The sequence below is a fragment of the Talpa occidentalis genome, unplaced genomic scaffold, assembly GCF_014898055.3.
Source record: "Talpa occidentalis isolate TD23 unplaced genomic scaffold, MPIMG_talOcc4v2.1 talOcc4.15, whole genome shotgun sequence".
Lineage (NCBI taxonomy): Eukaryota > Metazoa > Chordata > Mammalia > Eulipotyphla > Talpidae > Talpa > Talpa occidentalis.
The window spans coordinates 11,173,368-11,199,929 of NW_023601543.1; the positions used below are offsets into that span (position 1 = coordinate 11,173,368).

A 26,562-nucleotide genomic window follows, 5' to 3' on the forward strand; every position below is an offset into this window, starting at 1 on the left:
GGTGAATCCTCTCACCCCCCACACCTCTGGCCTGTACTCCAGTTCTTATATGCATAAATACATGAATCTTTAAAAAAAAAGAAAATTATGAGACCCTTTTTTTTAGATTGGCAAAGATTTCAAAGATAGACAATACTTCCATCCATGTCAAAATCAGCAGTGAATTTCACAGCCTGCTACCGACAATATCAATTACTGCAATAAAGCTGAAGCATAATTTAAATATTTCCATTAAAATAATAAATATCTAAAAATAAAATAATAAATATCTGTACTGAGGTGATGGCTGCATGACTGTAAATTTACTAAAAATGACATTAAACTATATCCGTAAAACCGACAATCTTATGGTATATAAATGGTATCTCTTTTTTTTTTTTACTGATTAAAATGTATGTTCACCTAGCAATTACATTTCAACAAATACAAAAACCTTTATTTGGGTGAGAAAAAGGATGCCTCAGGATACTACGCTCTCTAATAATGATCACTGTAAGCTATATTTTTAAATGCTTAAGGATACATATATAATTTATACTTTTATAAGCTGAAATCACTACAGAGATAATAACAAATGCCCCAACTAACATGGAATTGAAGTCCAATTCCACTCTACATCCATTTTACCAGGTCACCTCAGAGAGGCTGAATAAATAGAAGAAAGGTTGAAAGTCCCCGTCCCCAATAAAGACAGCCCCCAAATTCATAGAACTCTTACTTGGATTGCTTTCAATTCATTAGACGTTTTATCTTCTTCCACAAGGGCAGTAACTTTTTGTCCAACTTTTGGAAACACACTGCCAATCACAACATCACAATTGAAGTAGATCGATTCATTAATGAAGCCATAATCACAATATAATTTTGTCACAACTCCCTGCACTGTTTTTAACCTGATGTCACCTAAGAGATGGGTGAACAAAAGGTTTCATTAATCTCAAAAGCAAACACACATTACAATAATTACAAATAAGTCGTACCTGTGAATCTTTTGTTTTAAGGGATTTCCACCTACAGAATGAGGCCTTCACAAGTGTCCTAAGTCATCAGTGCTGGACTCTGAGGAGGATTTTTTTCTCTCAAATAATTATTAACTTTTTTTTAGATGAGTGCAGTTTACAATAAGGTATATGATTTAGCAGAAAAGGTTTGCACATCTTCAGAAGTATGTTACCACAGCACACCACACCACACCACAGCACACCACACCTACCAATTAAGGCGCCCATAATCCTCCACTATAGACTATTGGACCCCCATCTCCCTCTGTTCCCTACCTGCTAGAGTAATCTCCATTTTGCAGTCAGATTTCTAGTTTGTTTTGGTTTAGTTTTGCCTGTTCTTTTGCGGGGAAGATTTTGAGAATACAAAGATGAGGAACTAAAATAGAGCCTCCTGTCCCCCTAAGGGACAGGGGATAAAATCAAATTCACCCTCATATTAGGGAGATGAGCTCCACAGGAGTAAAGGAAAGGAATCTGGCACATTGACATGGCATCTACCCAAGATAAGTTCCAAAAACACCCAGATAAATGCAAGGGTGAGAGCCTCCCCGGTGGGTAGCACAAAGGGTTGAGCACCGCACTATAAAGCAATCCACAGCCTCTGCAGCACGAGTTCGATCCCCGGCCGCCAGGGAGCAACCCACATGGCGCAGCAGACCTCTCCTGTCTTGCCCACTGCTCCCCTCAGCAGTGTGTTTCATCAGTCTGCCTGTCCTGTTCCCCACTCTGTCTCTGGTGAATCCTTTCACCCCCCCACCCCACCCCCGTATCTCTGGCCTGTACCGCAGCCCTTGTATGCATAAATAAATCAATCTTTAAATAAATAAATAAATAAATGCAAGGGTGGGACACAGGTTCCCAGGCTCCTTCTCTGCCTACACTATTGCCAAGGACTGGGACTCAGGATGCCCCTGCCTGTGGGAAAGTGCCGCCCAGGGCCTACACTGCCCTTCTGTGCCCAAGGCTTGGGTGCACGCTGCTGGGGAAGAAGGGGATGATTACCTTCCGGGAGCTTCAGATGCTGCGTCTTCTCTGCCTCTGCTGAGTTCCCTCCCCTGCGGAAAAAGGTAAAAGCCCTGGAAATAAGCCGAAACATTGTCCCAACAACTCGTTGGGCACCCTGGCACACTTGGGCTGCGATAAGCCTCGACCTCCCAGGCGGACTCTGAGGTGCTTCTCAGAGGCAGTGTTTGCGCCTCCGCACCGCCCAACTTCTAGTCAGTTCTCCAGCACGCTGCCGCTTGAGGCACTCTAACGTTCCTCGTTCCTCGAGCTCACCACCTAGGCAATGGGGGCGTAGTGCACTTGAAAGGACGGCAAGAGCTGGTGGGCGGGACTCCGTGGCTCCTCCCACCACAGGATAATCCGCTATCCTGTGGCGGAAATGGTTTCAAAAGCTGGCGTATTTGCTACCTCTTAGTGCGCTGGTCTCATCTGTGGAGCATGGATGCTGGAGGCAGGCCCCCAGACTCTCACACCCAAGCGCGTTTTAGATTTATTTATTTATATAAGAACCGGGATACAGGCCAGAGGCGCGGGAGGGTGAGAGGATTCACCAGAGACAGAGTGAGGAACAGAACAGGCGGACTGACTGAAACACACTGCTGAGGGGAGCAGCGGGCGCAACAGGAGAGGTCTGCCGCACCACGTGGTTATCTCGCTGGTCGGCCGGGCTCGAACTTGCACTGTAGAGGCTGCGGACAGCTTCACAGCGCTGCTCTCAACCGCCTGCGCCACCAGGGAGGCCCCTGCCTGAGTTCTTTTTCTTTGCTTCTAGGCACCCTCTGCCCATCCCACAAAGGCCCGACCCCCTCACTCCTCCACCAACTCTACAAGTGTTCAGTGGTCAACAATAAGCAAGGGCATTCTGAATTATACAGAGTAGGAGAATTTATTTGCGAATAAAACATCTGACAAGGCGTTCATAGCAAAATAAATAAATAAATACATAAATATATAAATAAATAACGGGTGAACTGCTGGTGGGAATTTTACAGGGACTACACCTGAGAGGAGAAAGCATACATTGTACAAAAAGGAAGAATGATGTAAATATATATATATATATATATATATATTTAAAAAAAGAAACGCAAACAGCCCGATTTAAAATGGGCAGAGGATCTGAATAGACACTGAATAGAAGATATACAGATGACCAACAAGCACATGAAACTATGTTCATCATCTCTTATTATTAAAGAAATGAAAACACAACAATGAGATATCACCTTACACCTGTGAAAATGCCTGTTATTAAAAGACAAGAAACAAGTGTTGCAGAAAATGTGGAGCGAAGGGATCACTTATACACTGTTGGTAGAAATGTAAATGGGTGTAGTTATTATAGAAACCTGTAGGGAGAATCCTCAAAAAATTCAAAATAAAAATTACATACAATCCATTTATTCCAGTTCTGGGTATTTACCCAAAGAATATGAAAATACTGATTCAAAGAGATATACGCACCCACATATTCATCACTGCATTACTCACAATAACCAAGAATTGGAAACTATGTGAATATCCATCAATAGATGATTGGATCAAGATGTGGTATATATGCACAATGGAATACTATTCAGCAATAGGAAGGAAAGAGGGAGGGAGGGAGGGAGGAGGGAGGAGGAGAAAGGAAGGCAGGCAGGCAGGCAGGCAGTTGGTTATTGCCATTTGCAACCGCCTGGATGGACTTTGAGGGTATGTTTTGTGAAATAAATCAGATGGAGAAAGACAAACACAGTATGATTTCACTCGTATGTGGTACATAAAGAAACAAATGAACTAAATAAAACAAAAATAAACTTTTAGACTTACAAGATTAATTTAATTGTTACCAGAAGGGAAGAGGGAAGTGGAGGTAAATCAGATAAAAAGGGGTCAAGTGTATGGTGAAGGATGAAATTATTTAGTGGTAGACATAATGTAATAATACAGAGTTGATTTTTAATGATTCACACCTGAAACCTACATAATGTTACAAACCAATGTTACTTCAATAAAAAAAAATATTTTAAGTAAAAATAAAAAATACTAAATGATTCCATAGATACTGTGGAAAAACCAAGTTTTCACATTTAATGGGACATCCAAACACAAATTATGCCCCACTCTGTTTGAAATCCGGAGCCAGCTGTGACTTTACAGCAAGCTACTCATTGTCCTGAGACACTTTCAAGTATCATCTGGAGAGGAAGGCTAGGTGAGGAGCGTCAGGTGATGGAGCACTTTGCAGGTGCAATTCCACCTGATGTGGAATTACGTTGCTACTAGTTTCTTTTGAGGCTTTAACTTTCTACATGCAGGTGTGGTCACGTTCAGAATATTAAATGACCCACCTTGTTCCCTCTGCCTGTCCCCCTATGTGGTGTCCCATTGGTCAGTGAGTCTGGGAAGCCTTGTCAGTGGGGGAGGCTTCCTCTCCCTGGGCCTGGCCTTGTGGTATATATACACAAGGGCTGGGCTGTTCTTATGGTTTGTGCAGTCACAGGTTTTTTAAATTTTAATTTCATATTTTCACATAAGTTATACTTAAGGGAAGAGGGGATTTTTAAAAAAGTTTCCTTCCCAAGTTGCATTTTCTAAGTTGGATTCATCACGTCACCTAGTTGTCTGACAAGCATTGATACAAGCATCATGAATGAGGGGTTTAGGGCTTCTATTCTTATGTCGTTTCTTTTGGTCATAATGGGGGTGGAGTGCAGGGTTTCTAAGTTTGTGGTGGAGAAGCCCAGAAGCCCTGGTGCTTTTCCAAAGGCTCTCCCTCCTTCTGACCACAGAGTTTTATGTATTGAGTTTTGATTCTTTTAAACTAGACAACACTCCAGTATTTAAAGTGCCAGAAGTACTGCTCTCTTAAGGGAAGAAATGGTTGTTATATTATTAAATATTACCAATGTAAATTTTGAAAGACTTCAGTCAGTTTTTGTGCCCTAGCCCTTAAATGACAGTCTGGTGAATTCATCATGGACCATGGTACTCTGTTTTAGGAATGTGGAGTCCAAGAAAGTTGCAGTTCTTATTGCTTGGGCAAATTGTGTAAGTGTGTGTGTGTGTGTGTGTGTGTATGTGTCCCTATAGGTAGGTGTCATTTTATGGATGGCCAATACCTGTCTTTTATACTCTGACTGCCTTTATGAAATTGCAGGGGTTAAGCAGACATGGTGAATGGCAGTGGGATTAATGTACTTACCTGAGAGATAATGCAGAGCCAAATGTTGGGATGCTTAGTAGGCTGCTCCACATATTACAGAAAATGAAGAGTTCAAGGTAGACATCGCCAATAAACCCTACACTGATCAGGACAAAGCAGAGTCCAGGGAAGACACGGTAAATGGGTCCCTGCACTGACCAAGATATAATGTACTGACATAGAGAGATGTAGGCAGACATAGTGAATTCATCCCTGACTCACCTCAGAGAGAATTCAGAGTCCAGGCACACATGGATAACTAAATCTCTTGTTATCTGAGACAATGCAGAGAGAGGCAGACATGGCCAATGGGCCATGCCAAAACTTCAAAAAAAGGCAGAGACAGGCTAACATGGAATTTGGACCTCTGTATAGACTTAGACAATGCAGAGTCAAGCAGACATGGCTAATAAACTCTTGCTTGACTTCAGCTAGAACACAGTCTAAGAAGACATAGTAATGGACTCCAAGACAAACCAGAGAGATAATGCATAGTTCAAGGGAGACATGCCAAATGGATTCCTGCATTGAATTCAGATAAAGCCAAGTCCAAAGAAACAAGGCTAATGGACCCTTGCCCCTAACTTAGATAGAATGAATGGTCAGCAGACATGGCTAATTGATAATTCCATTGACCTCAGAAAAATTCAGGGTTCAAGACGGACATGGATAATGGACCACTCAAATGATATCAGATAGAATGCAGAGTCATCAGACATGGCTAACAGAGTCCTGCAGGATCTCAGCAAAAATGCAATTTGAGGCAAACATGATTAACTGACTCCGTAGGACTCCGTGGAGTACATTCAGAATCCAAGGGAGACATGGATAATACACCCATGCATGGATATTGGACAGGATACAGAGTTCCAAAGGAAAAATGCCTAATAAAAGCCTGAACAGACATCAAAGAGAATGAAGGGACAGGCAGATGTGGCTAATAGATCCCTGTACTGACCTCAGACAGATTACTAACTTCAAATACACATGACTCCTGCACAAAGGTAGAGAGAATGCAGGAGCTCAAGCACTTCAGAGAGAATACAGTCCAGCAGAAATTCTAATGGATCCCTACACTGACTCAGAGAAACTCAGATTGCAAGTCAGATATGGTTAATGGGCCTCTGCAAAACCTCAGAGATAATGCAGACTCCAAGGCAGACATGGTTGATGAACTGCAACACAGACCTTAGAGAAATGCATAATTGAAAACAGTCATGGAAAATGGAAGACTTTAATGAGCTCAGAGAAACTAGAGTCCAAGGCAGACATGGTTAATGGATCCTTGCATGGACCTGAGAGCGAACATAGAATTGAAGGCAGACATGCCAAAGGACCTCTGCACTGACCTAAGAGAGAATTAAGAAGTCAAGGCAGACATGGTTAATGATCCCTTCGTTGACCTCAAGATTCAGCAGACAGGCAGATATGGCCAAGGGATGCCTGCACTGACTGCAGACATAAAGCAGACTCCAAGGCAGCCATAGCTAATTGAGCACTGCCCATTTGAAAGAAAATGCAGAGACTGATAAACTTGGCCAATGGAGCCCTAAACTGACCTCAGATATGATGCTGTGTCAGGATTACATGCTAAAGGGCCATTGCAAGAACCTAGAGAGCTTATAGTGTCCAAGGAAGACATGGCTAATGGGCCCTCAGCTGACTTCAGATAGAATGCTGGATTAGCAGATATGGCTAATGGATGCCCACCCTTCCCTTAGAGATAATGCCGAGTTCAAGGATGACATGGCTAATGGACTCATTCACAAACCTCAGAGAGAATGCAGGTTCCAAGGCAAACATGGCTAGTTGACCTCTGCACTGACCTCAGACAGAAAGCAGGGTCCAAGGCAAATAGAAAAATATTTAAAAAAAAAAAAAAACAACAGAAATGAATTTTCTCACATTTCTGGAGTCTTAACAGCCCAAGATTAAAGTGTCACCATTGTCAGTTTTTGTTGGGAACTCTCTTCCTAGCTAGTTGGCAGCTGCCCTTTTGCTGTGTCCTCACATGTTAGAAAGAAAGAGCAAACTCACTGGTATCTCTTCTTATTAGGGCATTAATCCCATCAAGAGGCCCGTCCCCAATTTCTGCATCTAAACAAAATTATCTCCTGAAGATCCCACATCCAACTACAATCTCATTGGGAGCTACATGTATTTGGGGGAAATACAAGTCAGCCCATTATAAATATATAGACTTATATTTTCTAGTAATCTGCCAAAAAAGGAAATTATGGGTAAAACATATAAATATTTTTAAGTTCTCCTTATTATGTAATTCATTTCCAAAAGGATCATTCCTTCCAACAGTGATGAGAATTATGGTATTTACCATTTTGTTCTCAGCACTGGGCAACTATCCTTTTTGAATTTGGTGATAGCATCCTATATTTTCAATTGTGTTCATCAGATAGGCAAAAGGGGTATCTCATTCCTATTTGAATTTGCATTTCCTTCCTAGCAGACAGACTGAATGCTTTTCCATGTCAGTAAGCTAGTGGTTCCCACGTTGTGAATTGTCTGTGTCCTTTATTTAATCAATTCATAGGAGTTTCTCACACATACAAGATACCAATCCTTTGTAAACTGTATTTGTTGTAAATAACCAGTTTGTTGTATGTATGCCTTTTGTTGTATTTGTTGTATGTTTGACTTTTGCTGGATGGAAGAATATTTCTCATTTTTATGTCATCAAAATATTTCTTGTATTAAAACATTCTTTACCTTGGTTAATGGTCCCACATGTGACTAGCAGCTCTCAGTTAAGTAATGATGCTAATTATGAATTCCGATTAACTTGGTTCACAGACCCTTCATCCAATCTGCTCCATAGCCCCCAGTTCCACCTCCTTTTAAGCTTCCTCCACTACAAATTCAGGCAACATGGGCCAGAGGATGATTTCCCTTCATAATGACTGTTGAAGATTTTAAAGATGCTAAAAGACTATGAGGCAACATGAATATGATCAGATTCTTTAAATGGAAAGATTTTATGACTTGGTAGAAACCTGATACCCACACCCCCACCATGCCTCCTCTTGTATGCCAGCCAGCATGGTATCTGGAGAAGAGAAACGAAACTAGTACAATTTATTTGGGCCAAATTCTGAATTACTCCCACAGACAAGTTGCCCACTTGAGTTAGCTACACATAAAGTGAACTGGATCTATAAAAACTCTGCAGGCTAGGAAGTTACCAACTGGGAGAGCAATAATTTACATTTATAAAATGTTTTTAGAAACTCAAAAATGAGGAGGGCTCCCCTCTCACTTCAAACAAAATACAAAGAAAAGAGACATGAAATTATTTACACTTTCCTCTCAATGGATTGAATTGATTATTTTCCTGGGGTCCAAGTTCTCTTGGGATGGAAGAACAAAACCCATTAGTGCTAGAGTGAAATGAACGTTGCACAAATTCTACTAGAATTCTGGCATATGAGAAAGGGCACCAAAAATCAAGGGATGAGAATATGAGGAGGGATAGAAGGTGATGTTTGCTCTAAATCTCGATTGTCACCAGAAAGTCAGAGGGCTCTGTTCTCCTGTGGCTGGACAGAAGAAACTGCATTGGCTGTTGCATTCCAAGAGGCACCAACAAAACATTGCCTTGGCAAGGGCACAGAGTACCTCCCCACATAGAAGGCAGAAAGGGCATCCAAGCAGGCAGAACCTGAGTGTTAGCTGTCCCCAGCACAGTTCCAAGTCCAGGCTGAACTAGAAAGTGATGATTTATGAAGAAGCCATATCCAGTTGCCTTTGAAGCAAGGCATTTTCCTTCCTCCAGTTGCAATGCTCCATTATAGGAGGTTGTGAATATTAATGTACAGAAATCCTATTTGAATGAGGTCAGTAGGCTACATGAGAGTTTCCATGCATTTGCAATCAGTAAACTATATGACCCAACCTACCTTGCATCTCCAGGGGAAGTGATATTACTTCCCCTCTCCAGCGGAATGAAGGAGATGCCTCTTAAGCCAGGAGGAACCCCTCCAAAGGCTGTATCAGGGAGTGCTAGCTTTGGTTCAAAGGAAGTGCACATGTATCTCACCATGAAATTGCACCTTACAAACTGCCTTTTTGTTGCTGTTTCCAAAAATTTTGGTGGTGAAATAACTGGTTGTTTTTTATTTGAGGTCAACAAGGTCATGGAGTTCTGTAAAAGAGGCAGTGGCAGAGGAAGACTGAGTTGATCTTTTAGGGGTAGGGCCATCTCGGGGTACAGATACTCTAGCTAGGGCTCCCATTTCACAAGTGTCCCTAAAATAAATCTGGACTGGGACAGAGTAGTGAGTTGGGATGATAGGACTGATCAAGGGGAAAATGTCAGTGCAAGAAAGTAGTACACAAGTTTCATATGGGTAATGCTGTGCCAGGTCTGCATGTAAAGGGAAGTCTCTTGCTACTGAGACCTTCCAGAGGCAAAAGTGTTTGTGTGTGAGTGAGCGGGCAAGGGGAGGACAGGGTACAGCATAGAAAGCAATCTGGTAGTTCCTCAAAAGGTAAACAGAATTATCAGATTCCTCCCCAAGGTATATGCCCAAAACAATTAAAATCAAGTATTCACAGCAGAGTACTAATCACAATAATCAAAAGGTTGAAACAATGCAATGTCCTTCAATGGATGAATAAAAAATATCTGATCTTTGCAATGACATATTATTCAATCATAAAAAGAAATGAGGTTGTGATACATACTACATGAATGAAGGAAGCTTTATCACATAGGCATCACCAATTATTAACTCAATTTCTAGCCCTTCTCCTCTTCTGCAGGATTGGGAGTGGGGCTGAAAGCCCCAAACAACTAATTGTGAAAAGGGATGTTGGAGGCTGGCAGTCTTGACTCCATCTTGTGCCTGAGACTCCATTTTACTGAACTTCTAACTTTAAAAAAAGCACTAAGTATTTACTAACCAGCAAGAAGCATGTTCCAGCTACACACAGCCTTCTTTAAGAACTGCACAAAGATACTTTTTTTCTTTTTCTTCTCCACAGTAATCAAGGCCAGCTTGATTAAAAGCCAATGAACGCTAAGGAATATAATCTATAACCAATCCTAATTCTTAATAAACAGTTTGTGCCATCCTATCTTCCTTCTTCCCTCCTCTTTTATCCTTTTAAAAATCCCTTAAAGACTTGAGTGGGATCTGAGATAGTGCTCCCCAATTAGCAAATATAAGACACCCAAATAATATCATTATTTTATTTTGGCCTTGTGGCATTTTTCTCAGTCAACATCATCATCACTTGATTTTGCAGGTGACCAGCCCCCAACTTGAAACTAAGCAGTGCCCATCAGGACTCACCCCATGAAGGGAGAAATTTTGAGAGTGAAAGTAGTTGTCATGCTTCACATTAAAACTTGTGTTGTGTAGCCAAAGCTCTCCTGAAAAAAAAAAAAAGGGAATGGAGGCATCACACTCCCAGACTTCAAACTCTACTACAAAGCCATAATCATCAAAACTGCATGGTATTGGAACAAGAACAGACATACAGACCAATGGAATCGAATAGAAAATCCAGAAATAAACCCACAGATTTATGGTCAACTAATATTTGACAAAGGAGCAAAGACTATGCATTGGAGCAAAGAAAGTTTGTTCAATAAATGGTGCTGGGAAAACTGGGTCGCCACATGCAAAAGAATGAAGCTTGACCACTACCTCACACCATACACAAAAATCAACTCAAAATGGATTAAAGAACTAGACATAAGACCTGAAACCATAAAATATATAGAAGGAAACATAGGCGAAACACTACGTGATTTACACATCAAAGACATCTTTACAGACACATCACCCAAAGCAGTGATAGTGAAGGCAAAGATAAACAGCTGGAACTACATCAAATTAAAGAGCTTCTGTACAGCAAAAGAGACAATAACAAAAACAAAGAGAAACCCCACCAACTGGGAGAACATTTTTGCACCCAACACTAATGATAAAGGACTGATCACAAAAATCTGCAAAGAGCTGATGAGACTCAACAACAACAAAGAAAATAATCCAGTCAAAAAATGGGCAGAAGAGCTAAAAAGAAACTTCTCTGAAGAGGAAATGCGAATGGCCAACAGGCATATGAAAAAATGTTCAACATCACTTGCAATCAGGGAAATGCAAATCAAAACTACCATGAGATACCATCTCACACCAGTGAGAATGGCACATATTAAAAAAACTAGCAACAACAAATGTTGGGGAGGTTGTGGAGAAAAAGGAACTCTCCTGCACTGTTGGTGGGAGTGCAAACTGGTCCAACCACTATGGAGAGCTGTGTGGAGATTTCTGGACCTACTAAACATAGAGCTTCCATATGATCCAGCAATTCCACTCCTAGGTATTTACCCAAAGGACACAGAAACATCAATTCCAAAGAACACCTGCGCCCCTATGTTTATAGCAGCACTATTTACAATAGCTAAGCTTTGGAAACAGCCCAAATGCCCAAAAATAGATGACTGGATCAAGAAGATGTGGTACATATATACCATGGAATATTACTCAGCATTCAAAAAAGATAAACACATGCAATTTGCAGCAACATGGATGGCGCTGGAAGGGATCATGCCCAGCGAAATAAGCCAAAAAGAAAAAGAAAAATCCCGGATGGTCTCACTCAAAGCAGGAATCTAGAAAACTTAAATAAGGGACCAGGAAAATGAATAACTATAAGAAAGTGAAAATCAAAATCAACAAAAAAACTATGAACCAGAGACACTTTTTGGGGGGTGGGGGGCGGGTGGGGGAGGGATTGGGGTCAGAATGGGGGGGTTGCAATTGTATGGGGAATATAAAAATAAAATTTATTATTTATAAAAAAAAAAAACAAAAAAAAATAAAGTATGCTAAATTTGTCTGGAAAAAATAAATAAATAAATAAATAAATAAATAAAACTTGTGTTGTGATGTAGAGACCTTTAAAATGAATGCATTTCAGCAAAAAGATGGTTTATAAGAACTCTACAGTTTTTTAAATTGTATCATTTTTCTTTCTGGGAGTAACTTGGTTTTCTCATATCTCAAATAAACTTGCCCCAAACTGTCTTTCTCATCTTTTTTTGCATAAAAGACTACTCATTGTGCAAATTGATAGCAAATAGCTATCGATAAAACATTTTTATAAAAATTTGCTACCTCATGAACAATATTCTTGTAAATTTCCTAAATGTGTATTCTTACCTCTATAATAGTATCCTCAAAATTAACATACTTTCAATGGTTATGACTGAAAAATGTATTCCAGAAGCAACTATATACTTAAAGCAAAAAATACATAATTTCAAATAAAAAAGTTACCTCATTAGAACAAAAGACACATCTATGGACCCAGAAAGGAATTTAGGAACTCTGTATGATTCTAGCAACCCTATCATTCATGACAGTACAAAGGTTAAAGGAGTTCAGTGTCAAGAAAACCAGGGTCAGCTCCTCCCCGGTGGCGCAGCGGTTGAGCGCTGGGTTGTGAAGCTGCCCGCAGCCTCTGCTGCGCCGGTTCGATCCCCGGCTGCTCCCCGGCCACCGCAGGAGGGTCCCACATGGCGCACAGACCTCTCCTGCCGCCCGCTGCTCCCCTCAGCAGTGTACTTCGGTCCTTCTGCCTGCTCTGCTCCCTGCTCTGGCTCTGGTGAATTCTCTCACCCTCCCGTGCTTCTGACTGTACCCAGTGCTTGTATATGTAAACAAATAAACAAACAAATAAATAAATCTTAAAAAAAAAAGAAAGCCAGGATCTGAGACCGATAGCTATGTGTCTATGTCACATATTTTATCTATTTTATGACCCCAAGATATGCCATGTTGGTATATTGATATTTTGAGCTGAAGACACTTGGAAAACAGCAAAGGCAAGGAGAGGTTTTCTCTAAAATCCCCTTATCTGCCTCAAGACAGAGTCCCCCAAATAAACTAAATTGTCATAAATCCCCTCCTTGGAAGTTTCATAAACTAGTATAGATTGACTCTGGGCACAGATATGGAAACTAGATGTCAACAGCACGTGCAGGTAAACCTTGCCACAAACTATCATAACTCCAATTTGTTCTTCTAAAGAGCCATTCCATCTTTCTTAAAAACTCATTTGCGGGCCTCCCCTGGTGGCGCAGCGGTTGAGCGGTGGTAAGGTCGCCGGCCACCGAAGGAGGGTCCCACATGGCGCGCAGACCTCTCCTGCCGCCCGCTGCTCCCCTCAGCAGTGTACTTCTGTCCTTCTGCCTGTTCTGTTTCCCGCTCTGGCTCTGGTGAATTCTCTCACCCTCCCGCGCTTCCGACTGTACCCAGTGCTTGTATAAATAAATAAATAAATCTTAAAAAAAAAAAAAAAAACCTCATTTGCTTTCCTCTAAGTTGTATACATCTCTCCTCACCTTCCCCTATGAAGATATTATATAAGCTGTCAGATCTGCCTATCTGGGTATTCATTTTTTTCCCCCCACTGTGATGCCCCTCACAGAAGCATTTTTTAAATTATTACATTTGTATGTCTTTTCTCTTGTTAATCTGCCTGTTGTATGTTTATTTCATGGACCGAGAGGCTGTACACTATGTATAATGAATCTAGGAGGATAGATTGCTATAGAGGTAAAGGAGACAGACAATGAGGCAATCCACCAATAAAGAAGTTCAGCTGACCAGCAAACCAGCACAAAGAAAAGGCGCACGTGTAGCTTCGGGGACCCTCGGGGCAAAGGTACCCGAGAAATGCGAATGAAAGAAAGGTCCCCGGGGTGGGCGGCCGAGGCTTCTCTGGACACAGTGCGGGGTGGAGGGGGCGGGCGAAGCCCCCCGGACGGGCCTGCGCCCCGGAGGCAGCAGGGCGCGGAGACCTCGCACCCTCCCTCGGCTCCGGCTCCGGCTCCGGCTCCGGGCGGGACGCTCCGCAGAGGCCCTCGCCGGGGAGCCCCGCCCGCCGCCGGCTCTGCGGCGGGGATCCCGGGGGCGGGGGGCTCGCCCGGGGGCGGGGGCGGGGGCGGGGGCGGGCCCGGGGCGGGGCGGGGCGTGGCTGCTCGGGGGCGGGGCCCGGCTGGCGGCCGCCGGGGGCGGGAGGCGACCGGCGGGCGGGGGCGGCGGCTGCGGGGGCGGCCGGGGAGCGCGGAGGGCGCCGGGCGGGCGCGTCGCTGGGGCCGCGCGTGCACCTGCCCGCCGCCGGCGGCTCTCGCTGCGCTGCGGGGTCGGCGCGGCCTGCGCGGGCCGGGCCCATGGCGGCGTCCGCGGCCCTGTCGGCGGCCCTGTCGGCGGCGGCGCTCTCGGGCCTGGCGCTGCGGCTCTCGCGCTCGGCCGCGGCGCGCGGCTCCTACGGCGCCTTCTGCAAGGGGCTCACGCGCACGCTGCTCACCTTCTTCGACCTGGCCTGGCGGCTGCGCGTCAACTTCCCCTACTTCTACGTCGTGGCCTCGGTGATGCTCAACGTCCGCCTGCAGGTGCGCATCGAGTGAGCGCCGCGGCCCGGCGGGGTCGGGCGCCGGCGGGCCGGCCCGCGACGGCGGGGGCGCCGGCATGAGGGGCGGCGGGGGGCCCCGGGCCCGCTAGCCCCGCGGGGGGACGCCGGCCGCCCGGCCCCGCCAGGCCCCCGGCCGCGGCCGCGACCCGCCCCCCTGCCCGCGGCCGCCGACGGACCCCGCGGGAGCTCGCGAGACGCGCCCGCCCTGGGCCCGGGAGCGTGGCTGGCGGCGGCCGACCTGTTGCCCCGCGGGGGACCCGAGAGAAGAGATTCCGCCGCCCGCGCGGGACCGACACCAGGTAGGAGGCCAGAGCCCGGGCGGGCGGCCGGAGGCGGCCCGCGCTGCCCCCCAGACACCTGGGGCCCTCGGGGGGCTTGGGGGGCGGGTGTGCGACGGGCCCCAGCGAAGGCCCAGGGCAGACACAGGCCCCGACGACGCCTTTGTTGCGGTGGCGAGGTGGAGTCCAGGGGCAGCTCCTCGCAGGCGCCAAATGGGGAGTTTCGCCCTCGTCTGGCTGCCCAGGCCCTGCCCCCTTTCCCCAGGGCCTGGCTGGCATCGCCTGAACCTGGGCGCAGGGAGCGAAGTGGCCCCGGCGGCTCCAGGGAGAGCCCTGGAGGAGAAGCGAGGCCGCCACCCTTTTCCACTCCCCCAGCCCCCCCTCCCCGCCAAGAAGGAGGAGGTGTTCCTGGCCAAGCCCCAGCTCTGTCCCCTTCTCAGCCCTCAGGTCCCGGGGCTCGCTGCCGCTGCGGGCACAGCCCCTCCCCAGACTGCCTCCTGCCCGGTCTCTGGGGCCAGCGGAGGGCGCTCTGCCTGCTCCTGCCGTCCCTTCAGTCCCTTTAGCTCCCCTCCCCCTTGCTCTGTCTAGTCTGGGCCAGGCTCCTGTCCCCTTACTCCCTCCAGCACCTACCCCTGCCCCCGAGGATGATGCCGTCCTTGGCCCTGGGCTGGGCAGCTTCCAGCAGCCTCCTGAGCGCCTAAAGGGCTTGGGGAAACAAGGGGCCTCCTGAGCCACCGCAGTGCCTAGGCTGGGGTGGGGATACACGTGGAGAAGAGGAAACAGGGCCGGGTGGGGTGACAGCTCATCTCTCAAGTCTCCCTGTTTTTCAGGAACTGGTGTTTATAGGCGGTGACTCGCCCCTTCTCAGAGTTGTCCAGAGCCTAACGTCTGCCCAAGGGGCGTCTCTGCTCCCACAGCTGCCTGGGGAGCAGCTGAGTGAAGGGCCTGGTGGAGGAGGAAAGGAAGGATCTTCCAGGCAGAGGCCCCCAGGGCTGGGGGAGCCCAGCATGCACTTCTGGTTTGGGGAAGGACGTCTCACCTGGGCACCGAGGTCTCCTGGCAGCGCTGCGAGGGAGCTCTGTTCGCCCACCTGATGAGGGTAACTCAGGGCTCCGGGAGGGAAGAATTTCCTCCTACCACACACATACAAAGTAGTAGAGCCTGTGTTCCCCCACAGCCGCCCGGATGGGGGAGCTGTCCACCACTCCTGGGGGGCCTAGGGAGAGAGGAGTCCAGGGTAGGGAATCTGGGGAGCCAGCTCTCCTCGCAGTAATGTGGGCGGTCCCAGGAAGAGGGGAGGACAGGCTGAGCTGAGCTGGGCACAAGAGACATGGGTGCCAGGCCCCTGGGAGCTGAGGTCCTCCACAGACCTGGCCTCCCCGCTTACCCCAGGCTGGACCAAGGGCTTCTCAATGGAGTGGCACAAGCCCTTGTTTGGGTGGTGGGGTAGGGACGTGGCTCCTGGTTCCCCATAACCACCAGGGTGAAGATATAAACCTGGGGTGGAATGGGCTGGGACTCATGGCACGACCCCCTCTCTCTGCCCCCAGGCTCGGCCCCCCAACCCCAGGATCACACGGGACACTCTCTAGATGGACTCGGATTGGTCCTGCAGCCCTGGGTGTGCTGCTGACTAGAGGAGCAGGATGGCCAGGAGACACCCTGGCCCTCAGCACGCATCCCAGCCCCACGGCTGCTCTGGCACCGGGTACTCGTGGCTCTCGTCCTCGGAGTTGCTGGGACTGAAAATCACAGGGGCCTGGTCAGCCCCAGGGACGGAGCGGCCCAGTCTGCTACCATCTGCCCTCCTGGAGCCAGGTCCCGGGTGAAGAGCTGCCCGCCCCACCCCAGGGACTGCGGCCTGACTTGGCACCCCTGCAGTTTCACCCCAACAGGACCTGATGGCATTCTTTACTGGTGCCACGTCTCCTGGGAGCCTCCCGTCCTGGTGGCCCTCGCCCACCCAGCCCTCTCCACCAGGACCCCTCTGGGAGCCTGCCAGCCCCCTGCCTCTACCCAAAGATCTCTGGGGCGGCCTGAGAGCTCGTGACCCCAGACTGCAGGGAGAGAGGGGTGAAAGGCCTCCTTGGGGCTGATGCACAGATGCGCCCCTTCCAAGCCCAGCTCTCACCTTCCGGGTGACTCTTGATCCCCAGCTCCAGCATGTGTGTGTGTGGGGTGGGGGGGGGGCGAGCACGTTTGGTGCAGAGGGGAGGAAGCTGTAGACAGTGTGAGCTGCCCTGGGTTCTAGCCCTCCCTGGGCAAGGGGCTCAGCTGTTGCTGGAAGGGGCCTAGGAGACTTTCCCAACGGGGAGAAATGGGTGTGAGAGCCTCTGGGATCCCAGGCCTGGGAGACCTCTACCCCCCGCAGAGCAGCCCCACCCCCTGCCGAGGGGACTGGAAGCCCCAGTGCTGTGCCTGTGGCTGTCTTGTCTTCAGGGGATGGCTCGGGGAGGGGCCGGGGCCTGGTCCTTTGCAAGTGTTCCTGCCACTGCTTTTCTTACCATTTTGGCCTTGAGTAGTTGACTTGCTTCAGCTTCCCCACCTGTCCCTTCTCTTCCCTGGGGGCCCCTGCAGCTCCCCGTGCACTTTGTTGTTTGCAGTCTGTTTTCCAGGCACCGGAGCTTCTGCAAAATCAGACACGGACCTGAATGAGATGGCTTTGAGGTCTCTGTGAGATTAACTTTGTACTCGTCTGCACAGCGGGGCAGACAAATGTTCTCGTTTCTGGTGTTCTTGATTCTGATGTTGTGAAATCTTGTGGTCTCTAGTAAATAAAAAAGTCCTTGAGTTCAATAAAATAATTTAAAAATGAGCCTCCTGTTTCTGGTGTGGTACAGTAGTCTTGGAGGAGGTGCAGGGGCCAGTGGTGAGGTCACAGCTCTGATGGCCACAAGCCAGGGGTGGGTACCCTCAGAGGGCTGGAGGGGCAAGGGCTGTTGAAAAGCTGCTCAGATACCAGCCTTGGCCTGGCTCACTGCCCCTGAGGAGAAGCAGCAGCATAGGCCTGGTCCAAGAGGTGGCAACTTGTCCCTTTCACAGCCTTTGTTGGAATAACTTAAGCCTTTTCTTCATTGTAGAACCTGCTGTTAGAAAGTACTTAGTTCAGTTGAGCCTCCAGCAGCTGGGAGCAGAAAGGTGAAATAGAGGTCACTTTGCGTGCCTGGAGACCCCTCTGCATCAGTGGGTGGTAATGTCCCCATTGCTCTCAGGTAGATGTAGTTTTGGGTCCTGAGATTTTCTTCCCTTTCCCCCAGCTTAGACCCAGACTATTTGTCACAGCCCTGCTCCCAGATCCTCCCCAATCAGGCCCTTTTGAGGCACTGCAGGGGTGAGGGAAGGCAGGCGGCTGAGTGAGGGAGGCCATGGGCAGAGTCTGGCAGCCACTGTGGAGGAAGGTCCACAGTCCCCAGGGGAGGCATCCTGAGGGCACAGTGTGGATACACTGAGCACGGCCTGGGGTAAGGGCTCCTTTTTATACTCCTTACTTGTAGCCAAGAGCTCCCCAGGAAGAGAAGCACCTTGACAAGAGGGATACTTCCAATATCTGCCACCAGAGGAGGGATGGAGCCCAGTTCTGCCCAGTGCCCTGAGCTTCCCTCCTCTTTGTCTAGATGGCCCTCCTGAGTCCCCAAAGGTCCAGCACCCACTCCAGGGATCATGTAGCCTGGCACAACCAAGATGGGAGAGGATCAGCCCAGAGCCTAGGATCTGAGGTCCCCTGATGAAGAAGCACTGCCTTCCTGCTATGGAGAAAGGTTGGGAAGATGGTGAGAACATCACTTCCCAGGGAAGTGATGGTGTCTCCCTTCCAGGTTCCAAGATGCTGGGTGCTTTGCTTCCCTAATCTCATCAAAATCCACACAGCCACATAATCACCACCCACATTTTATGGAGACACTGAGAGTTGGAGACAAGTCTGAGCCAGAACCATAAGCAGAAGCTTCTTTCAATGTCCCCTGGAGGGGCAGGGAATCATGCTGGAGGGGTGGCAGAATGTGCAAGTTCAAGGCGATCCTGTCATTACTGAGTAGGGGCCAGGAGACAGATAAGAAATGCAGGGTGTGGGGGACATAACTAGGACCTTCTCAAAATGAGCCTCCCCACTGGTGTCAATGGGGATGAACCTGCATGTCTTCTCCCTTACCCCTGCTGGGAAGGAGAAAACATCCCCATACTCCTTTGGTTCTTCTTTTCAGGCTGGTTCAGTGAGCAAATTTTCTGTGATAGCTATGAGACAATCTCACTAGTCAGAAGACATTGGTAAACAATAAATTAATTACTTAGCAAATTGTACATGTGATAGGAGATAATAAATGGTGCAGAAAAACAGAAATAGAACGGGCTGGCGAGGGAGACTCAAGGGCAAAATGTAAATGATGTAAATCAGGCCCTCTCAGGCCTCTGCCATCACAGAATCCTCTGAGATGGAAAAGCGGGAATTTAAATTTCATTCCAAGCACTCCTTCCCAACATACAGTCAGAAAGAATCAGGCCTCCCCTGTGGCACAGCGGTTGAGCGCTGGGTTGCGAAGCTGCCCGTGGCCTCTGCGCGCCGGTTCGCTGCTCCCAGGCCACCGGAGGAGGGTCCCCCATGGCGCGCAGACCTCTCCTGCCGCCCGCTGCTCCCCTCAGCAGTGTACTTCGGTCCTTCTGCCTGCTCTGCTCCCCGCTCTGGCTCTGGTGAATTCTCTCACCCTCCTGCGCTTCTGACTGTACCCAGTGCTTGTATGAATAAATAAATAAAACATGCCTCTATAAAAAAAAAAGAATCCTCCCTTGATTAGGCACTTTCATAAAGTTAGTACATGGTACAATGTAATGTATTATCTTAACTGGATTCACCTGAGAAGTCTTGTTTAAAATAGTGTTTAGGCTACTAAGCTACTCTTCTTTTAATAACCAGGTCCTTTACTGGAAGAAAAGCCCACGAGGAATAAAACTGTTTTCTTTTTTCAACTTCAGCACTATCGTAGTCACAGTAATTGCTGTCCAAGAGACTGAATGCTCTCCACTGTGGCCATTTTGGGGATCAGATATTGGCAGTATGTATCCATCAGGAAGTTTCAAAGAATCTGTTATAGGGCAGGGAGAGGGGCACCGTAGGACTCACGAACCTGCCTGCTCTCAATAGGTTCTGCCATCTGCCGCATCAAGACAAAACATATAGACCTTTAATACAATTAGTGTGCAATACAGAAAAGACAAAGAATGGTTTGCAAATCAAGCACCCAAAGTAACCCATTCCCTCGTGGGTAAAAGTCCACCCAAATGGGACACGTCTAAAGCACCTTCTGGCGGGGAACCATAAAGAAGGGTCAAAAACAGTTTAGACAAGTCTGGAAGGAAAAGAGCAAAATCAAAGTCAAGATAAAAGCTGCCGTTGTTAACCTCCCCACAGATCTCTCACCAACATCTGTTTCAACCAGTCCAAGACTAGGAAACAAGCGCAGTTTCTTCACGTGTCTCCATGCGCCTCCTCCAGGTCTCCTTCTGGCTCCATCCTGCTTCCTTCCTTCCCCGGTCTCCTCTGCAGCTTCTTCTCTCTCTGCTCAGCTCCACCCTCTTTGGGTGGGGCAGGGAACCTGGAACCTCCCTGTTACAAATCCCGCTAAAAAATATAGTATCACCCATTACACCACTTTCCCCCTGTAGGCTAGTAGTGACAAAAATGGAAATGTTTATGGAAAGTCACCTCCAGCTCTACACTGCAGTTCTCTCCAAACCAGGGCTTCCCCACCTGGCAGCACATGGCAACCACAGGAGCACCTTGGAAAATACCCACACCACACCCCACCTCACACCCACTAAGCCAGAATCTCTAGGAAGGGGAACCTGGACTCCAAGAAGAAAACCCACTTCTGGCAGAGAAGCTGCAGTGAGAGTCTGGCACCAGGAAGGCAGGGTCCCTGCTGAGAATAATGCCACCGAAAGAGGATTATCTTCCAAACTCCATCCTGAGCACACTGTGAATTGACTCCTGTGGAAGAAGTGCCTCAGAGAGGGGGGCAGAGGGGACAAGAAGTGATCGCGGGGCCACAGGTCTGGATGAGACTCCCCTGATCCCTCCCCTTACTGTTTGTGTCTCCCTGCCTTTCTATGACTTGGCAACTCACCACCGATGTGTCGCCCGTGAGTTACTGCAGTTTTAGGTTGGATTGCTGGGTGTGCTTTACCCCCATGTCAAGTTTAATACAAAGCCAGGCCACCTCACTCTGGGACTTACAATGAAATGACTAAAGCAAAGGCTCTACAACCTCACGCTGACACCCACTGTCCCCACTCCCTTCCCGTACCTCAAAGCTTTCTTCTCTTCCCCTTACCAAAGCCAGCTGGGCCAGGCTGACTGTCCCTCTCGCTGAACTCCGCAGCAACCCCCCCCCACCTGACGCAGGGCTTTCTGGTGTACTTCAGGGGACAGCCAGTAGATGGCGTTGCTGCGCGCCAGCTCTGCTCGGACTCGGGCCAGACCCAAAAGCGTTTCACCCAGCTTAGACGGAATTGGCGCACTGTGAAGGAGCAAAGCATGAGGATGAGATATGCAGGTTGTTTGGAAGTTGTGAGGGGTGCAAGGTCTTGAGCAAAGAAGAACCTATGAATTGATTGTGTGCTTCCTATGCGTGTGTGCTGTAACAGTGGTGGGTGTACTCGACCAGGGAGCAGGACGCCTCTGAAGTCACCAGGGTCTTTTCAGATCACCATCAACACCAGGAGATGGTCATTCCCATCTTGGAAACTGGGCGCAAAGCGGTGGGAGCTGCTTGGGAGAGGAAACCAGCTGCGTTCGAACTCTAGCTCTTCAGGTTATGAGCGGGGTGATTTTCGACAGGTCTCCCACATTCTCTGAGCTGCACTTTCTCCATTTGGAAAACGATGAGGAATCATTTTTAAAATTAGGAGTCAGTGAAATAGTGCACCGCAATCAGAAGCCTTGCACGCAGTGCCTGACACGTGGCAGTGATCAGTGACTGAGGAGAGGGTGGTCTTTCTTAGCTACTCGCACTGCGTGTGCGAGCTGTTCCATCCCAGGGAGGTGTGAAGGCAGCCCTGAGTCAGTGTCAAGGGCATACATTTTGTTCTTGATACAGCAGCTGCCCCACTTGACCAGGGTGTTGGGAATATAATGCAGCCTCTCTGAGCCTTAGCTTCGTGACTGGTGAAATGGGCAGATCAGACACCCTCCTTGCAGGCGGTGGTGGGGTGCAGATGTGGCTGTGCTAGTAGCACCTGGGGACCAGGTAGGTGGCAGCTGCTGCAGGTCAACCCAACAACAGAAGTCACCTGACCACCATGCAGCTTCCTTGGCTTTGTCTGTGCCTGCTCCTCCATTTCTCCATTGCCAGGGGGCGTTGCACAGAGTGTGTGGCTGACACGCAAAGGAGGAAATATGCATACAACAGAGGGAAGTTCATCCGTTGTCACTTTTCTGGCTTTGGGACAGACGGTCATGTATGACTTTGCTGGTGCTTCTGCAGCTTAAATGCAGGGGCACCATGAGGCTCACAACCCTCTTCTGCTGCCTCCCAAATGTTGGGGCTTAGGGCAGGCCACCCCAACATGGGCCAAAGTGACATATTGATCCTTTTAAATTAAAGTTGCTGGATAAACAGCCCAAGCCCAAATTTCTCTGACTCTCTCTTTGTCCTAAGAGCAGGAAATGAATCTCCAATGTGAAGGGTGCACTCCCTGTACCAGGAGGGAAGAAGGTTCCTTATCCTGGCAGGAGGGTCTCAGGGGCTAGTTCTCCTATGTAAATAAGCTGCTAAGTTCCTCACTAAATTACCATCTACACTAGAAATAAATTCTTTGCACTGTAAATTCTTCATAGACTCATTGTTCCTTTGTCTAAACAATATTTAAGTGTGTTGCTCTGTTCCCATCATGGGTATTCCTATGGCGTCTCTATGAAATTCAATCAGTCTTTTCTCCCTGTTTATCTATGTTGTGTTAATTATTTTCTAGCCCTAAGGACTAGAAGGTAGAGGAAAGGTTTTCCTCTCTGACTGGGGAAACATCTCAAGTCCAAGTATGTCTGAACCCTTGACCTCCCGCAGCCACGGGAACAAGCTTCTTGGTGCTATCTCTCCTTGTGCATGCCTCTGGGAGGAAAACTGAAGGGCACAAGACTGGCTGCATTCCTGCCCCCTCTCTCTTTTGTCCTCTGATTCCATCCCATCCTCTTTACCACCTGTCTACCACCTGTGTCTTACTAGGAGCATAGGGTTTTGCTCGGCCTCTTAGGTCACAGAGGGTTTAGAACTGCAAGTCAGCCACATATCTTTTCTGTGAAACCCTCACATAACTTTAGACTACTGTGCCTTCCTGGGTTCCTGAGGTCTTGTCTCTCCACTAACCAGTTCAAAGCATCTCTTTCCTAAAGAATACGCTTTGCGTTCAAATTCATATTGGTAGTTTATCCTGACCATTATAGCTCTCAACCACGAAAGTTGATTGGCATTCTAGTTTGCAGATCAATCTTTGGTGAGCTTGCCTCAATTCCTTTTTTTTTTTAAGATTTATTTTATTTATTTATACATGCACTGGGTACAGTCAGAAGCATGGGAGGGTGAGAGAATTCACCAGAGCCAGAGTGGGGAACAGAACAGGCAGACCAACGAAATACACTGCTGAGGGGAGCAGCGGGTGGCAGGAGAGGTCTGCGCACCATGTGGGACCTTCGCTGGTGGCCGGGGATTGAACCGGCGCTGCAGAGCAGCCCAGAGCTCAACCACCGCGCCACCAGGGGAGGCCCTTGCCTCAATTCTTAACTGTTATAAAAATGAGTTCATGACCCTGAAAAGCTGAGAACCAGCTATTAGTTATGGTAAACAAGCAGGTCCTCATCATAGATCTCTATCTATGACACACGTTCAAACTCAAGATGTTCTAAGTTGAATTTAGCTTTTCTAAAACCCACAAATACCCATCTTTTCTTCCTTGGTTCCCTATCTTGAATGATACCACCATCCACCCACCAAAATCAAGAGTCTTTTTTGGGTCTGCAGAGTTCTTCCTTACCTCTCTAGTTAGAAGACTCTACTTCCTGTGGCTTTGGAAATCCATACCCCCTTTTCATCCCCATCAACTTTGGCTTGGTTTAGATACAGATTATTTTCCCCTTGACGCTCTCAAAATTTCTCGTAACTCTCTACCTGTTCCTAGGTTTTCAGCCCCACCCCACCTATGTCAAGTTTATCTACTCCATTCCAGATAATGTGATTCATGGAAATAAATATGGCCATGCTATTCTCCTTTCAAACATCTTTCAACACATCTCAAAGTTTAGAATTGGGGCTCATCTCCACAGTCCCTGACCTCTTCTCTGGGTCCAATTTCCAGAGTACCATGTGCACTGTGAGGTTTGTTTCCCTGCTCTCCAGAGAATATCAAGCCTAATAAAGCACTGAATGTTCATGGAGACCTGAATTTGCAGCTGCTCTCCAAGGCGGATTGCATTTCACAAACGTCATGGAAAAATTACGAACACATGGAAGTTGAAAATAATCCAGAGAAACTGTCCCCATCCTCTATCTATAATAAATATCAACAGTCAATTGGGTTTGGTCTCTGCCTCCTCCCCTTTCAACTACTACCATTGGATTATTTTTAAATCAATCCCATAATCCTATGTGAGTATATATAGGAAATTACTTTAAGAAAAGGACTGGAAAGCCTTGTGAATAATTCTATGTATGCAATCAATATTCAGATCTGTTGTACTTACCCATTTTTAAAAAAATATTTATTTATTTATGCATACAAGAAGTGGGGTATAGGCCAGAGGTGCAGGGGGTGAGAGGATTCACCAGAGACAGAGAGGGGAACAGAACAGGTAGATTGACTGAAATACACTGCTGAGGGGAGCAGTGGGCAAGACAGGCGAGGTTTGCACCATGTGGATCACCTCCCTGGCTGGGGCTGGAACTCATGCCGCAGTGGCTGGCGATAGCTTGATAGCACTGTCTTTAACACCCTGTGCCACCAGGGAGGCCCTGTATTCACCCATTTTATTGGCTTGTGAAATACTTCAGACATCCCCAAAGTCAAGACGAGGTTGGTGGGATGACTGACACTGGGATTATTTTTTACTTTCTAGGTATGTGAAAGGTATTCAGTCCTATTGAAGAAACATTTACAGGTGACTGACTGACGCTAGTAAGTGTAGCAGGCAGTGTAAGGCAGTTGCTGTAGGAAGCCTGTGGTTCTTCTCAACTAGAAAATAATCAAATTAGCATCAGAAAAATTAACAGAAGAGGAAAAAACAAATTAAACTATGTGCATACAGTTTCAAAATATGGTTAGGTAAAATGGGGGTACATGTAGGTAAAAGAGAAAGGGGTTAAGGGTCTAGCACTTCAAAGGGAAATAAAGTAACCCATAGGAAGATCACATGTTTGGCAAACAAAATGTTTGCTGGCCTACGTAAAAGACAATGGGACAGAGAAGAATTCAAACAGATTTTTGTGGGTTCTTCCTTGTCTCCCACACCTTGCTCATATGCACTGAAATTAGTTCTAGTGATAGCTTGCTTCCTGGAACTCGCCTTTTGTCTAATTTTTTGGATAGTTAAGGGAAAGGTCATGGGCTTTTTCTGAGTCTTTTGGTCCTAGTTGCCATTAGCTTGAGACAATCCAAAAGCCAAAGTGGTATATTTTGCATACACATTTGTATACATATTTTGTATATGTTTTCTGCAGGCACTTCTTAAAATTTCTCTAGGAAGTGCCTGCTATACACACACTTAGTTGTTACTGAGTCCCCTGGCCAGAGCTATTTGTTTTGATACCTGTCACCTCACTCTAGTTGAGCCAATCATAGTCTTTTCCTATGAATTTTAGGGCATTGGACTTGACGCAAGATGGAGTGATTTTCTGCTAAGTCTCTTTCATGCCGTTTTTTTAGAGATTTTTATTTAGAAGGCCTACTATGGATTTCTCCTGAGCTACCCTTGTGACAGTCTTGTCCTTGTGACACTTATTTTTTTCCTTTGGTTTCTTAGATTTTGTAAAATACTTGTGTTCTAATAAAAGTTGTTGGGAAAGTTCCCATTTGTGGATTTTATTATTCACAATGACTACAACCATCATCAATGAAGATGTGGATGAAACCCTGCACCAGGATGGAGCTCAGAGTTCTGTGATTGGGGGCATTGACGGCAGCTGGTGGGGGACAGGGTGGAGGGAGTCCAGGTCAGGACTGAAGTTCTCCCTTGTTAAGGTAAGAAAGGTAATGACACCTCCCTAGGCAAAATGACCCTTTCAATCACAGATGAAGGTCACAAATACATGTTCAGACATTGAGGTAGTGGAGCATCTTCTTTCTCCTGCATCTTCTTTCTCCTGCTGGGGTCAGGAAGAAGTAGGATGATGAACATGGTTCTGCAGAACATCAGTCCAGAAGTCACGAGGATTAAGACTAGAAGTAGTGAGCACAAGTTAACTCCTGGTAGAGCCTGGTTTAGAACCTTGGTCCCTTCCATCTGAAGTGTCTCAGTGTATCATACTACCTGAGTGCATAAAGTTTTTTTTTTAAAGATTTATTTTTATTTATTTATACAAGCACTGGGTACAGTCAGAAGCGCGGGAGGGTGAGAGAATTCACCAGAGCCAGAGCGGGGAGCAGAGCAGGCAGAAGGACCGAAGTA

General features: G+C 47.3%; 1 protein-coding gene and 1 long non-coding RNA gene across 2 annotated transcripts; both read left to right on the forward strand.

Moving 5' to 3' along the window:
• Nucleotides 1-14,398: 14,398 nt before the first annotated feature.
• LOC119246518 (small integral membrane protein 10-like protein 2A) lies at nucleotides 14,399-14,658 on the forward strand. The gene has a single exon (XM_037512887.1). It carries the CDS (start codon nucleotides 14,399-14,401, stop codon nucleotides 14,633-14,635), a length of 237 nt encoding a protein of 78 aa, XP_037368784.1. The 3' UTR covers nucleotides 14,636-14,658.
• A 176-nt stretch (nucleotides 14,659-14,834) lies between these two features.
• Nucleotides 14,835-16,485, forward strand: LOC119246519 (uncharacterized). Its single transcript, XR_005125513.2, has 3 exons — nucleotides 14,835-14,939; nucleotides 15,749-16,017; nucleotides 16,469-16,485. It is a non-coding gene; the product is annotated as an uncharacterized LOC119246519 (long non-coding RNA).
• Nucleotides 16,486-26,562: the final 10,077 nt, after the last annotated feature.